This window comes from Gekko japonicus, unplaced genomic scaffold (assembly GCF_001447785.1).
Source record: "Gekko japonicus isolate JY-2015 unplaced genomic scaffold, Gekko_japonicus_V1.1 scaffold3497, whole genome shotgun sequence".
Lineage (NCBI taxonomy): Eukaryota > Metazoa > Chordata > Lepidosauria > Squamata > Gekkonidae > Gekko > Gekko japonicus.
In genome coordinates this window covers 15405-31661 of record NW_015169887.1, presented here as the reverse complement: position 1 = coordinate 31661, position 16257 = coordinate 15405, and the positions used below count along the sequence as shown (strand labels likewise).

At 44.3% G+C, this 16257-nt stretch overlaps 1 protein-coding gene across 1 annotated transcript in view; it reads right to left on the bottom strand.

The window, feature by feature from the left end:
- Window positions 1–16257, bottom strand: part of LOC107115712 (spermatogenesis-associated protein 7 homolog) — a 94345-nt gene that overhangs the window by 70432 nt on the left and 7656 nt on the right. The window contains exon 3 of the mRNA XM_015417469.1: window positions 5581–5673. Within this exon, the coding sequence (XP_015272955.1) occupies window positions 5581–5673 (93 nt within the window). The remainder of the gene's footprint in view (window positions 1–5580; window positions 5674–16257) is intronic.

Here is a 16257-nt window from a genome sequence, read left to right as displayed (position 1 = left end):
AATTTCAGAATAAAAAGTTTTCTGAAAGCAAACAGAATATCTCCTGTATCTATGAAACACAACTTTGTCTTCTAAGCAAACAACAGATAGTCTATCTGAACCTTGGGCCTATTGTGCATGCACAGCTTCCTTCAGAGAATCCGAGCAGTCAAGCCTTTAAGTTTGACTTCAGATTCTGTGCCTGTCATACACACCATTCTTTTTTCTCCAATGTGTTTATTCTGCAGCTACAACCCCAAAACACTGTTTTTCTTAATTGGGGTGGGAACATCACTTATGACATGTGGGGTGTGGCATCCAAAGGTTTTTGGGAAAAAAATGTGCAATTGCCCTGTTGCCGCTACACAGTAGCATCCAGCAAGCACCTTCATTTAAATCCTCATGGTTCAGGTTTTGCGCATGCATTTTAGCACTAGTTAATTGAATGAAAGGGAACAAAAAGGAATGCAAGCAAAGTGGGGGGGGACCCACTTTTGAAACTGACCAGACTTGCATCCGATTCTAGTCTGGGCTATCCCAGTCCTTTAGCATATATTAAAGTAGGCTGACTATAAATCTACAACATATTGCAGAATTGCTGGAGGGTAGGAGGGTTAGTTTTTTTAAATCGACCAGGCAATAACATTCAGCCCACCATGCTAAAGCATTCCTTCCATGCAAAGAAGACCAAGCAAAAACAGAGCTGAGGACTGCTGCCGCTTCGCCCAATGAACTTGACGTCAACCAAGGGCCATTTCTGTAATGCACAGGACAACTCACCAATTCCATCTTTCCCTTTTCGACTGACTCACTCCTTCCATCTTCCACTTTTATCACGAAATCCATCCCCCCCCCCAACTCAGTGGAACTTGCAGTTGCAAAAAAGCGCAGGAAACCGATATGCAGGTAAATTTCCCCGGCTGGATAAATAAGACTCCAGGACTTTTCAAGTCCCTAAAATGACTCTAGCTGTACAAATTTAAACCCTCTCTCCTGGTGCACCACAGTCTTAATCTGAATTGTGTCCCCAGCTGCCTGAGAATTTGAGTATCCGCAGGAAACTCCCAGCACACATCTGTGTTCCAGAAGCCCAGGTACAATCTAGCCTTAATTTCTACTGGCCATGCACATGATTGTCCCCTTTTAGGGACACAGAGATGGGTTGCATTTCCCCTTGAATTGCCGGATCCCTAGGCTGGTGCTTGCTCTCTTCTGAGGAATGTGCAGAAGCCCGCACGCTCCCTCCCCGGCAGCTTGGTGGAGTTCATGGAGCTACAGAGCTCAGGGCTCCCAGGAGGAGCGCTGTGTGCCTACCATATTTGGTGAGCATCCAGCAGCCTGTAACACGAAAAGGGATGGTGAGCCTGGCAGCGTCCTAAGGGATTGAGTTTTTTTGGGGGGGAGAATAGAGCAATCTGCCTATGCTTGCTTATGTGGGACTAAGATCCAGAGGAAGCTGATTCTAAGCAGCCAGGGCATAGGGCAGAAGATGGGCTCCGGAGCGGCAAAGGAGCCAGGGAAAGGTCTCTCCAGATGGGTCTCAGAGAGCCAGCAAGAGACAAGAGGTGCTTGGAAGCAGCCAGGGTTTCCACCAGCCTCTCAAAAGTCTGCTGCTGCCCAAAGGGGGAAAACCAGTTTATGTGGGTCAGTTGGAGGTAAGATTCCCATGGAAATGAATGAGTCTGACTTCCCAGCCATAAAAAGGAAGATCTTCCTTTGGCAACAAAAAAAGGAACCTCATGGCCAGGTGCACAAAGGGCCTGTTCTCCCTCCCTCTCTGCGGATGAGGCAGGCTTGGATCCACCAGTACTGTACCACCGTTGCCTCTCTGCAGGCGCAGCTCTGCTGTCTTCTCCTGCCACTCGGCTTAAACCAGGCGGCAGGAGAGGGCAGCTCAGCTGGGAGTCTTTTCTCTCTTTTTTTACAGCAATCTGAGACTAGTGTTAGTCTCATACAGTTAGACTCAGATTGCTTGTAAAAAAAAAATTGAATGTCAAACAACAAGGAATACACCAATGAATGGTGGAAGATACAGAGTGGGTGGAATGACCTGGATGTAGGTGTAAGAGTGGCCTACGAGGAGTGGTAAAAGGGAGGGGGAATCTGAGGGAATCTGTATGCTTTTGAATTACCTTCGGCTTGGAAGCAAAGCAAGGGAAAAGCTGGCACAAAATCGCTCTCAGAAAACCTGGGGAAACAGCGAACAGAAAGCGAACTGAGTGCAGAAGGGAGGAAATACAATGCAGAATGAAAAAGAAAACCTGACAGACAGGTATGGCGAAAGTGATGGAAAACACCCATGCATGATAGGCCTTAGTCAGCTCAAAGACTTTAGGTCAAGGTTTCATAGCTCCAGCCAAACCACTATGGGGGCAATCATAAGCAAGTCTACTCAGAAACTAGCCCTGTTTTATTCAATGGGCTTACTTTCAGGAATGTGCAGTCCTAAGCAGTCACATCCTTCTAAGTTCATTGACAGTGATGTACCTAGAAAGGGGTAGGTCTGTTTAAGATTGCATTATAACAGTAAAATCCTGTGTCCAATTACCTAGGAGTAAGCCCCATTGAATAAAGAGGATTTACCTGTGAGTACACCCTCATAGCAGTGATCTCTTAGTTACCCATTAAGATCAACTGATTATTTAGCCTGCAATTGGATTTACATTCAAATGTGTCACTTGTATGCCTATTCCTCTTACCCTTTTACTTGTATAGTAAAATAAGCTGATGTATTGGACACAGTTGTAAATATGGGCAGGGGAGAGCACTTCTCCTCCATGTGTATCAAATGTTTGATTAAGCATATCGTGCTTCTTCATTCAAGAGTTTTTTGAAACTGCACAAATACTAAGCAGCTGGTTTAGCAGAGTTTGTGATAACTCAGGGCAGATGGTAAGGAGGCTTGAAGGCCACCAAGGCATCCTCTTCTCTGGCCCACGCGCAGCCTGCACTTCTTCCATGTGGTGACTCAAAATGGCGGGTGGGGGGGGGGGGGGGGGGAGAAAGGCCTTGACGTTCTAAATGCAGTTCACAGGTTTCTGTTGCCTAATCCCTGCGTAGAATATTCGAATGTCCTCATCAAGATGGTTCTTATTTCTATATTGGAAAGCACATGTGAACTACAATCTCTATAGATGAAGCAGAACATCACAACACTGGTGCAAAATCTTCATACCTCATGTGTACGTAAGTAGATGTCCCCCTACTCTTCCACTGCAGATTCCTTAGAACTCAGGCCTGAGTATCTTATGACAGTGTGCTTGATGTGCAGTCCATGTCTGCATGTGGCCCATGGTGTCTCCTCCCATGCGGTTGGTTAAAAGAAGTACTGGAACTTCAATATGTTGTTGAAGGCTTCAGTATGAATTTGAGAGGCTTGTTCTACAGCCACTAGCCTATTGGATTTAGTGGAGAAGTTTCTCCAACCATGGTAATACTGCTCAGCTGTTCTCTCACCTGACAGGTGGCATTCTGACACCTCCCTAGCAGAAAGGAAACTTCTGGCTACATCCAAGAGACTTGCAGAAATTACACAACCAGGGCTTAAGTACACATCTACAGAGGCTGAAAATACACACGTTGGCACTTTCAGACAACATGGTGATTATGTGTAGTGTGTTCTTCCCATATATGTGAAACATGACAACTGAAAGAAGCACTTCACATGTATTAGTTTTGTATCTAGGTTTTTGCACCTGACTCTGACTGCACAGAGTTTAAATAGTTGAAAATGAATCCCAAGAAGTGTTTGGATTGAACACCTGATTTTTTTGGTCAGATGTAGCCATGGTTTGCAGCTTATAGTTAAGGAGGAACTTGCTGGATTTTGCTACAGTGATCAATATCATTGCGTGAGTAAAAGCGAACTGAAAATTGGGTTTGAACAAATGAGATATCATGTTTGAGCTCCTAGTGTGCCAAGAATTTGTCCCTTTGAATTTGGACTTCAGCTCAAAGGAATGCAGTAGTCTCAAAGAATCCTCTAAAGGTCACATAATGTCCTTGAATTAGTTTCTTCATGTTCAGTTTGTCTCTTTTTTCAAGACATGGCAAGACAGAGTAAAGAGAGAGAGACAGACAGAGCTCTACTTAGCAGAGACAGTAACAGGTGTGAATTATGGATGCCTCCCTGTTCATTACCCTCAGGTTGTCCAGATGCTGCTGCACATTTATGAGCATGACATTCCCAGTTGGGAGAGATTGACTTCTTTAGCTTCTGAAATCCTAGATGTTTCTTTGCTATGTGACTTAGAAGCATTGGGCCAAAGGTGGACAGAGGTCACCTCAAACAACCGTCAGAAAAGGGGCATGTTTGAATTATGGCATGTTCAAAAAGAAAAAGAAAAAGAAAATGGAAAAGAAAGAAAGAAAGAAAAAGAATCTGGGGAGGTAGACCAAAGGGTAACCAGGTACACTCCAACTTAGCTTTATGCTGCTCTTTTAAAGAGTTGTTCTTTTTTGTGCCTTTTGGCTCTAGCAGAAAGGCCCATTATCCTGCAAGCTGTAAGAGAGGGACTAGGAGAAAGTGTGACACATCCCCTGCATAAGAGAACCATGCGCTGTGCCCTATTTGGAGCTAGGCAGGTAGCACAGTAGAACTTGTCTGAAGGAGCAGCAGCAAGGTAGGCCAGGAACAAGACTAGATGACGTCCAGGCTAACAATAGTCACCTTTGGCGCAGGCAATCGCACAATTCCTTTGCAATGTTTTTGTACAGCTCTTATTCATTTCAGTGGGGCTTTTACAGGAACATTTCCCAGGGGATTATGCCCAAGGTTATGTGCAATATTCTGATGGCTGGTTGGCTTTCCAGACAAAGGACTGGATCCAACAGCAGATTTCTGTGCACCCGAGAGTCCTTGCGCAATCAGAAACATTCTAAGAAGACCATACCGGCAGCTTGCATTAAGCTAAACATTGTACCCAAGGCTTTCTTTGTAGAAAAAGCCCAGCAGGAACTTATTAGCATAATAGGCCACACCCAACGGCAGAAACTCATTAGCATATTAGGCCACACCCCATGTTACCAGAAGTGTGGTCATTCAGCCACACCCACCTTTTGCTTCTTATTCTGTTTACCTTGTTTGTTGTCAAAACCCAGGGCTTTTTTTGTAGCAGGAACTCCTTTGCATGTTAGGCCACACACCCCTATTGTAGCCAATCCTAATGAGTTTCTGCTGTTGGGTGTGGCCTGTTATGCTAATGAGCTCCTGCTGGGAGTGGCCAACTCAGGAGCCTGCCGGAACTCCGTTCCTGTGCGTTCCTGCCCAAAAATAGCCCTGATTGTACCCCAACTTGCACTCCCACTTATGCAAGACATTTTGCAAGTAATTACTGATTATTGGTCTATCTTGCATTATATCTATAGAGCTATTGCTTGCGCAAGTGGAACTGTGCTAAGTGAGCTTACACTTCCACTCACACATCGCTGAACCAAACCCACAACTTAGAGCTACATTTATATTGTAAATATAACACTCCGCTGCAAAATATGTCAACAATGCATTTGGTGTTGGGGTTTCCAAAATAATGTCTAAGCTAGTCTACAAATGTCAGGTAACAAACCACCCAGCCTCCAATCAAGCAAGACCTTTTCAAATACCTTTGGCAGATAGCAATTTTCTGTAATGTGTTGCCATGTGATCTTCAACAATGTACTGACTTGATAGCTTGCAGGAAGAACTTGGAGAGAAGGCTAAGGAGAAAGCATGTATTTTAGTCAACAGGGTTTAAAAAAATATCTTGTATGTACAGGTCCCAAATTAGGGCTCCTTTTCTTGCATTTTCTGTATTAGAAACCAGCCGCAAAATAAAAGTGATAATTGAAGGTGGCCTCTTTCTCTTTGATTACTCTGTCATTATGGTTTGCAATAAATAATGTATGAGCACTGCCTGTGTATTCTCACTGAATTGCCACTTCCTTATGTATTGTGTGCCATTATATTCTCTGGGGAAAATATTATGTTTCATCTCCAATAAAATCTTCAACTGGAAAGGTTTAAATTAATGAACCAAAGTAAAAAAGCAGAAAGAAATATGCATACTCCTGTTTCACTGCAAATACAAATGCTGATCTAGATTATAGCTCTACACAGAGAACACAACTGTTTACAGGCAACATGAATAAATAGACCAATGGAATCACTTGCTTGTCCTAAAACTGGCGATATACATTTGCCACAGGGATGGCACACAACCTACACATATACAAATTGTATACCATCTAGAAAACTAAGCAGCAGAGACTATCACAGGAATAGAAACTGTGCACATCCAGTTAGCACATGCATAGGCCAATGTTTGGCTGATTATATGCCTAGGCTGATGGTAGAGCCGGTGGGTTCAATCTTACTCCGTAAACATACTGCCTGCTCATGTTTATATCACACATAGGCCCCGTTCACACGGAGGATTTGCCATGCTAAAGGCATGAATGTCAGGCAGATTTTTGGGTCACGAAACACCACAACATCTGGGAAGCGTAGCACACCCGTGGCGTCCCGCCAAAGATGCGCAGTAAAAAACTACCTCGGAAAGTGCACTAGTATCCGGAAAATATGGGGCAGTGGTGGGTGTCTGATTGCGGGAGCGCTAGTAGTCCATGGCATCTGGCGCCCGTCCACGTCCCATCGCAAACCGGATGTTTTTCATAAATGCATGCGCACAAACACATAACTGAAAGCAGTGCTGCTCCGCGGAACTGCACATGCATACAAACATGAAACGCCTGCCGTGCCGCTTCTTTGCCATGCTCCAGCATCACCATGTGATCGCCAGCTAACAGCCTAAGCGGGAAGACTCAGGGGACCGTGTGATCGGGCTACCGAGCTTTATTTTGCTCCGGGGCAAACAGCCATGCCCTCCCCCCCATGTTATCTGGCCTGTGTGACCAAGGCCATACAAGACTTTTGCTTTCATTGTTTTTCAGAAATGTTATGGTACTAACAGTACACAACTATAGACTAGCCCTGGCCTGATCTCATCAGATCTCGGAAGCTAATCAGGGTCATCCCTGGTTAGTATTTGGATCCAATATTTTTTATTTATTTTATATTTATTTATTCAGGTATTTCTATCCCGCCCTACCCCGCGAGCGGGCTCAGGGCGGCTTACAGAGGCATAAGCCATATATAAAGTTCAATAAAATCCAGTAAAATCACAAAATCACAACCGATAACATACTATTAATAATAATAAAGTGCTTTAAATTACAAGATGGTCTGCAATTGGCCCATACAAGAGATAACCCCTGCCGACATTAGCTGTAGTAATATCATTCCCTTCGCCGGGTTTAGCTTCAACCGACTCAGCCTGAGCCACTCAGCCACGGCCTGTAGTCCCTGGTACAGATCTTCCGGGGTGGAGCCCGACCGGCCGCCCAACATCAGATAGAGCTGGGTGTCATCTGCATATTGATGACAACCCAGCCCATACCTCCTGGCAATCTGGGCGAGAGGGCGCATATAGATGTTAAAAAGCATCGGGGAAAGCACTGCCCCCTGAGGCACACCACATTCCAGTGGGTGCCTCTGGGACTGCTGTTCCCCTATCACCACTCTCTGTCCCCGACCTTGGAGAAAAGAGGCAAGCCATTGAAGGGCAAGCCCCTGTATCCCCGCGTCGGCAAGGCGGTGGGTCAGCAACTGGTGGTCGACCGTATCGAACGCAGCCGATAGGTCCAACAACACCAGTGCCGCCACACCACCTTGATCCAGATGCCTCCGGAGATCGTCAGTAAGGGCAACCAGCGCCGTCTCCGTCCCATGACCAGGGCGAAAGCCAGACTGAAGTGGATCCAGGATAGAAGCGTCATCCAGAAAGCCCTGAAGCTGTACCGCCACCGCCCTCTCGATCAACTTGCCCAAGTAGGGCAAATTAGACACCGGCCGATAGTTGGCCAAAACGGTCGGGTCCAAAGTTGGTTTCTTCAGGAGAGGGCGGACCATCGCTTCCTTGAGTGCCGCAGGGAACCGTCCCTCCGCGAGGGACTTGTTAATAATCTCCCATGCGGCACCTCGAAACCCCTCGTGGCCTGCTTTAATGAGCCAGGAAGGGCACGGATCCAAGGAGCATGTGGTTGGGCGTACAGTTACGAGCAGTCTGTCAACTTCTTCCAGACTGAGTGGGTTAAAACATTCCAAACCCGGCGAGGACGTGCAAGGGGCCTCAAGTTCGCTCACTGTTTCAACTGTGGCGGGGAGGTCGCGACGGAGCACCGAGACTTTATCCGCAAAATGGCTCGCAAAAGCCTCGCAGCCTATCTCCAATTCCCTACTATTTTGTCTGCCTTGCGGCAGAGATGTTAAGGACCGAATTATTCTAAACAATTGGGCTGGGCGCGAGCCAGCGGACGCAATCGCGGCTGCATAGAATTCCTTCTTAGCAGCTTTGACCGCCATCTCGTAGGCTTTCATAAGCGTCCTGAAAGATGCTCTTGATGCTTCGTCGCGAGCGCGCCGCCACCGTCTCTCTAGCCGTCTAAGTTCCCACTTCATAAGTTGGAGCCCCTGGGTATACCAAGGGGCCAACTTAGTGCGGGGGCGCAGAGGGCGCCGGGGAGCTATCTCCCTCTAAGCTCCATAGTGTTGTGAGCAGAAATTCTACCTCGTGAGCAAAAAAAGCTAGTACCATTAAAGCTATGAGTGAGTCTACATTTGACTATCACATAAATTAGTTTTTAGAAGATTACTTCCAAAACCTTGTAAAAATCTCACAATAAATTATTTTAAATTATATTTAAACTATATTTTAAGAATAATTTAAACATTATAAGAGAAAATAGAATGAAGTCAAATTTTAAACACCCCTTTCCACTATATTTGTAGACTTGTCCTCCAATGAACAGGTCTACCCACTCCTTTTCACTATATTGATAGACCTGTCCTCCAGAAAACAGGTCTACCCACCCCAGTCCACTATTGGTTGACCTGGCCTTGGATTGTCACCCTGTGCTGAGCCTTAGTACGTGGGCGGGGGACTCTTGCAGTCTACTTTGTGTTTTTTAGTGAAATATGACAACCAGCATTACAGGTCAAGTATAACAGAGGAGGAAAAATCATTGTCAGAATCCTGCCTAACCTAACAAGAGGTTGCTTAAATGATATCAACCTGCCCAAACTACTTATTTATTCAAATATTTATACCCCACTTTTTCCTGTGACTCAAGGCAGCTTACAACTCATACTGAAAAGCATAATAGGGGTATGAAAAAACAACAACCCCAGTTTTATCCAGCTCCAGAGTTTCAAAAATAATGGACCAGGAAGTCCAATTCCTGTGCTGCCTGTTAAAATGTTGTGTGCCAGTGCCCTCTAGTGCAACTTAGAGAGAACTATGGAGACCATCATCACAAGCCAACATGAATTGCACCAAAATTCATGCTAATTTGTCCTAATTCTTCAGATCACGAACTTCGGTTTGCAAACTCCAAACAGGCCAAAATTCATGATGAACTTTAGTTCATCAGCAGGTTCATTCCCATCCCTATTACACACACAAGTACAGGCAAGGACAAATGAAACATTCTGAAATCTGGAATGCTTTTTGACCTTACCTTTATTCTTCCAGGTACTGAGACATCATGCAGCAAAACAAAAACCCTGCTGTGTACAGAAAATTGTGGATGAGGAGAAACTGGATTTTTTTTATTTAAAAAAGGACTTTGAGACAGTTGCCATAAAAGCAATGGGCAAGGCCACGGCTACCTTGTTTGTTTACCACTCAGCTGTTACTTTTTTCAGTTCTGCACCTTAGAAGCATACAAGCTTTGTTTGTGATTGGAAGGAGGCAAACAGTTGCAGCTACCACACTTAATTGCTGGAGGCTTCTCTCTCTTCCTTCAGCTGGAAACCATCTTCATTCCCCCTGCCTTGTTTTTCTAGATGTCAGCTGATACCTACATGGGGGAGGGGTGAGGGCACAGTGGCAGAGCCTCTGCTTTGCAAGCAAATATTCCCAGGTTCAGTCCCCAGACTCTCCACTTAAAAGATTAGACAGCAGATGATGTGAAAGATCACAGCCTGAGACTCTGGAGAGCCAGTCTGAGTACTATTCAGGGTTTCAGCAGACAAAAACTAGATGCCATCACAAGCTTTTGTTTGTTGGAGAATGCATTCACTTTGGCCCTTCCCACATTTCCCCCAGGTTTTCTCTGTGTTTGACTTGCGGCCATTTACCTTGCAGTAGCCGCTGTTTATCTGTTGTTTTCTGCACTGATTTTGTCCTGCTCTAATATGCTGGGTTATAAATTCTGCATTGTGAACAGGGGTGTTTGTCCTAGGTAAGGTGGGAAAAGGGTGGAGAGGATTTGTAATGTATTCAGCCTGACATGCCCGGACTTGCCCGGGCTGGCCAGGCACAAACCATCTGTAGCTTGAGTCGAAAGACAAAGGATCTGAAGGATCCTAGCTGGCCCTATCCAAGGGCTAGTTTTCCAGCCGGGAGACCAATGGTCACCCGGTTACTGTAAATAGCCTATTAGGAGTAGGGGGGGTGGTTATGGGTACTTGGTGGCGGGTTTTCTGAACGCATATAAACCGGCCTGCGAGCTGGTCACTTGTCTTTGTCCTGAACCTAATAAAGGTATGCTTAGCTGAAATCACTCTCCGTCTGCATACTTTTCAGGATTGAAACCAGGTTTAAAATTCTATGCTTAAATCTGCACCAGGCCACTCTAGATCAAGGGAAAGTCCATAGCAAAACAGGGCAATGGCAGTCCAAACCTGGGGTGACCACAGTGTAATGCAAAATTGACCAAAAACCCCCAAAACCAGGATAAAAAGAGGGGTGAACTTGAGTGTAGTGTAGCTAGTAGGAGACATTGTTAAACCAGGATTAAAGGTCTAGTGCGGAAAGGACCTTGATGTCCAGACAGCAATGGGGATGTAAGTTGTACAGCATCTGCTCTATAAGCAAATAGTCCCAGATTCTATCTTATCTCCATTAAATGGATCAGGTAGGAAAGACCTCTACTTGAGACCCTGGAGAGCCACTGCTGACCTTGATAAACCAAAGTAGAAGGTAGAAGACAATTTCATGTGTTATATGATGGCTACTACTTTTTGTATAAAAGCAACAACTCATTTTTTAAAATGGAGAACTTATTTTAAAACTTGTGGAAAATTCTAAGAATTGAATCATCAGGCAAAACCAGACAAGACATTGGGAATTCCCGTTCCAGAGCTCTCAGCATTGCTTTTTAAATAGTTTATGCCCTACTCAGACCAGAATTATGATGTGTCTTAGGGGTAGAGATTTAAGCTGTAGTGTATGCTGACCACCACCGGGGCCAGCGAACAGCCAGAGCTTGGCTCTGGAAGAACAATAGGGACTAGGCTCCTAGTCCCTCCACTGGGGAACCAATGGGAACCATGGCGGGAGATTCAAACCCACCAATGGTGACCAGGGGTGTGTCCCCAGGTATGTATATAGTTGGCCTGCCGGCCGTTTCTTTTTGTCTTTGTTGTGTACCTAATAAAGCGTGCCATGCACCACGTCATCGTCTGTCGTTTATCTATGCGGCAACCCACTACATAACATAAGCTTTCCCCCAATTACAATTTTCCTGACCCCAAAACGATCCTGCAGGATTGCATTTTGCCCCCCTGGACAAACACATGGGTCCCGACACAGATCCTGATACAGGACCTGTTAATTTGCCCCCAGAGTCTTCTTTCCAAACTACACAGTAGGCTACATTCTACCTTAAGAACAGACATACAAGTGATTTAGCTGTTTCAAGCAGGGGTGGGCACGATGTTATTGGGGAAATTGAACAGGCAGCCATCCTTTTAAAAATATATCTTTCTTCACATATTTTCAGTTCTCCTATACGAACAGGGCAATTTTCCACTTAAGGATTCTTCTTCCAAGCATGACACAGAGGTTTTGTGGCTGGATAAGTCTGGCATGATAACCTTAACAGATTTTAAACATAGATTTAAAATCTGAATTTGTCCTCTCCCCTGAATCATTAGTTTTTGTGTTGTTTTTTTAAATAAGACTTTACTAGGTCAATTCAAGTATGGGTTTGTTTGTAATGGAAGCCAGATAAATGATTGACTGTTTAATTCTCTGTGTTCCTGAGAGGCAATTTTAATTACTGCGTTAGTCTCCAGCACTCTTATTGGTAGCAGCAAGGCAAGAGCAACTGCTGCTGTAGTCAGCTTTTATTCCTGATGGGCAATGTGAGTCAGAATGACCTGTGCTGCAACTTGAAGCCAAAGTGTCAACAGGATAATTCAAGTGGTTTTCTTGAACACATTCCTCACTCACTCTGTACATCAGCAGTAGCCTGGGTCCACAACAATTTAGCCTTGGTGATCAGAAGGTACAAATAATAGATTTAGGCAGGGCTATTCTTGGGCAGGAACGCACAGGAACGGAGTCCAGCTGGCTCCCAAGTTGGTCACGCCCAGCAGGAACTCATTAGCATAATAGGCCACACCCAATAGCAGAAACGCATTAGGATTGGCTACATTAGGGGTGTGTGGCCTAACATGCAAAGGGGTTCCTGCTACAAAAAAAGCCCTGGGTTTTGACAACAAACAAGGTAAATAGAATAAGAAGCAAGAGGTGGGTGTGGCTGGATGACCACACTTCTGGTAACATGGGGGTGTAGCCTAATATGTTAATATGCTGTGCTGTCAGGGGTGTGGCCTAATAGGCTAATGAGTTCCTGCATTGGGTGTGGCCTATTATGCTAATGAGTTCCTGCTGGGCTTTTTCTACAAAAAGAGCCCTGGATTTAGGAAACTAGGATATGAGTGACATTTCTGGTACCTTGGAGTATAGGATGGATCATTTTGATGTGAGTTTGATCCTAGACCTTCTGTAATGACTGGAAATGTATGTACAGGCTAATACTATGCATGTGTACTTGGAAGTAAGTTCCACAGAGTCTTCTTTCAAAGTAAGCACATTAGGACAGTAGCCCTTAATAGTTTAGAATGGTGCAAAACTTTGAGGTACTCCAGTGCCTCCATTTTAGAGTTATTTCCAGGGAGGAATACATATAGAAACCCTTAGCTAGGTCAGTTCAAGATTGGCCCTGTCAGAAAATGTTCAGGAAAGATCCTTTTGTCATGTTTACAGCCTTTCCAGTACTGGCTCTCCACCTTGCATTGGTTTGGACTGACCAGAAAACTAAAGCCAAGAAAGCCAGCTATAAAGAACAGTAAATTAAAATGGAGAGCAGGTTGTTCCTGTAAAACCATCTTTAACAACCTAACAAAATGAATATGTACCAAATCTTGTGGAATAGTGATGTCATTTAGTTTTATTTTATTTTATTTTGGAATGTAAGATCCTTGGACCAGAGCCCTATTTTCTTATTATTACTGTATATTAGTCAGCTAAAATACCTATTGATTTTTTAGGGAACAGGACAGAGGTTAGACTGCCAGATTTATAATATTGTTGTAGTTCCCCCAAATCCCCAAACTGCTTCTGTTAGTGACACCAAAACGGCATCTCTTAAATTTCTCTGGTAGGTATGTTTTGCTGGGCAGAACTGAGTTCAGAGCCTCTCCGCCCCTATTTGGGTGGCAGTTACTCACATCTTAATTTCCTGGAACAAAAAGAAACTAAACATCACACACACTAAATAATCTACTTTCAATTCACTTGCAGTCACACACACTAATTAATATACTTTCAATTCACTTTTCAACTGGATTTTGGTAGTTCACACTGTAAAAATCCAGTTGGAAAGTGCACTGAAAGTGGATTGAAAGTGTACTATTTAGTGTGTGTGACAGCGGTCTATGTGATGTCTGCATTCCCCCTCCCCTAGTATTTCTGCAGGCTGGGAGAAGCAAGTTCCCTTTGAGGTGGAGATGGATGAAGGAGGTGGTCTATGAAAGGAGCTCAGGCCTTTTGAGGTTCTGTAAGATAGCTAATTGTTGTTGTTCAGTCGCACAATCGAGTCCGACTCCTCGCGACCACATCACGCCAGGCTCTCCTATCTTCTGTTGTGCTCTGGAGTTTGCTCAATTTCATGTTCATTGCATCAGTAACACTGTCTAACCATCTCATTCTTTGCCGTCCCCTTCTTCTATTACCTTCAATCTTTCCCAACATCAGGGTCTTCTCCAGTGAGTGCTCCCTTCTTATTTGGTGGTCAAAGTATTTGAGCTACAGTTTCCGTATTTGTCCTTCCAGGGAACAGTCAGATTTGATTTCCTTTAGGATTAGCTGATTTGATCTCCTTGCAGTCCAAGGGACTCTCAAGAGTCTTCTCCAGCACCATAATTCAAAAGCATCTATTATTCGGCGCTCAGCCTTCCTTATGGTCCAACTCTCACAGCCATACATTACTACTGGGAATACCATCACATTGACTATGTGGACTCTTGTAGGCAGGGTGATGTCTCTACTTTTCATTATACTGTCTAGGTTTGCCATAGCTTCCTCCCAAGGAGCAGGTGTCTTTTAATTTCATGGCTGCAGTCACTATTTGCAGTGATCTTGGATCCCAGGAATGTGAATTCTGTCACTGCTTCCAGGACTTCCCCTTCTATTTGCCAAGGAGTGATGGGGTCAGATGCCATGATCTTAGTTTTTTGGATGTTGAGTTTCAAGCCAACTTTTGTGCTCTCCTCTTTCACCATGAGCAAGAGGCGTTTTAGGTCCTCTTCACTTTGTGCCATTAGAGTGCTATCGTCTGCATATGTGAGGCTGTTGATGTTTTACCCAACAATCTTAATTCCGGCTTGTGATTCATCCAGGCTGGCATTTCACACGATGTTCTCTGCATATAAATTAAATGAGCAAGGTGACAATATACATCCTTGCTGTACTCCATTTCCTGTTCTAAACCAGTTGTTCCATGTTCTGTCACTTCTTGAACCTTATGCAGGTTTCTCAGGAGATGATGTGGTCTGGTACTCCCATCTTTTTAAGGACTTGCCACAGTTTGTTGTGGTCCACGAAATCAAAGGCTTTAGTGTAGTCAATGAAGCAGAAGTAGATGTTTTTCTTGTACTCCTTTGCTTTTTCCATAATCCAGTGAAAGTTGGCAATTTGATCTCTTGTTCCTCTACTTCTTCAAAAACCAGCTTGTACTTCTTTGTTATTAGTAATGCTTTGTAAGGCCTATTTGACTTTGCACTCCAGGATGTCTGGCTTGAGGTCTGTGATCAAATCATCATGGTTGTCAAGGACATTGAGATCCTTCTTATATAGTTCTTCTGTGTATTCTTGCCACCTAATCTCTTCTGCTTCTGTTAGGTCTCTACAGTTTTTAGTCCTTTATCATGGCCAGCTTTGCACGAAGTGTTCCCTTGATTTCTCCAATTTTCTTGAAGAGATCTCTAGTCCTTCCCAATCCCATTCTGTTGTTTTCCTCTATTACTTTGCATTGTTCATTCTGGAAGGCCTCCTTATCTCTCCTTGCTGATCTCTGGAAATCTGCATTCAGTTGGGTAAATCTTTCCTTTTCACCTTTACCTTTTGCTTTCCTTCTTTCCTCTGCTACTCGTAAAGCCTCATCAGACAGACACTTTGCTTTCTTGCATTTCTTTTTCCTTGGGATGGTGCTGATTGCTGCCTCCTGTACAATATCATGAACCTCCATCCATAGTTCTTCAAGCACTCTGTCTATCAATTCTAGTCCCTTAAACCTATTCTTCACCTCCACTGTATGTATAAGGGATGCGATCTAGGTCAAACCTGAATGGCCTAGTGGTTTCCCCAACTTTCTTCAGTTTAAGCCTGAATTTTACAATGAGTAGATCATGATCTGAGCCACAGTCAACTCCAAGTCTTGTTTTTACTGATTGTATGGCGCTTCTCCATCTTTGACTGAAAATGATATCATCAATCTAATTTTGGTGTTGCCCATCTGCCTCTTAGGTTGTTGGAAGAGGGTGTTCACTATGACCAGCGTGTTCTCTTGACAAAACTCTGTTAGCCTTTGCCCGGCTTCCTTTTGCTCTCCAAGGCCAAACTTGTCCATTATTCCGGTTACCTTTTGACTTCCTAGTTTAGCATTCCAGTCCCGTATGATGATGAGGACATCTTTTTTTGGTGTTAGTTGTAAGAGGTGTTGTAGGTCTTCATAGACCCGGTCCACTTCAGCCTCTTCTGCATCAATGCTTGGGGCATAGACTTGGATTACTGTGATGTTGAATGGTTTCGGACCGAGATCATTCTGTCGTTTTTGAGATTGTATCCCATTACTGTTTTTCTCACTCTCTTGTGTGGCCACACCATTTTTTCTATGGGATTCTTGGCCACAGTAGTAGATATAATGGCCCTCTGAGTTAAATTCACCCATTCC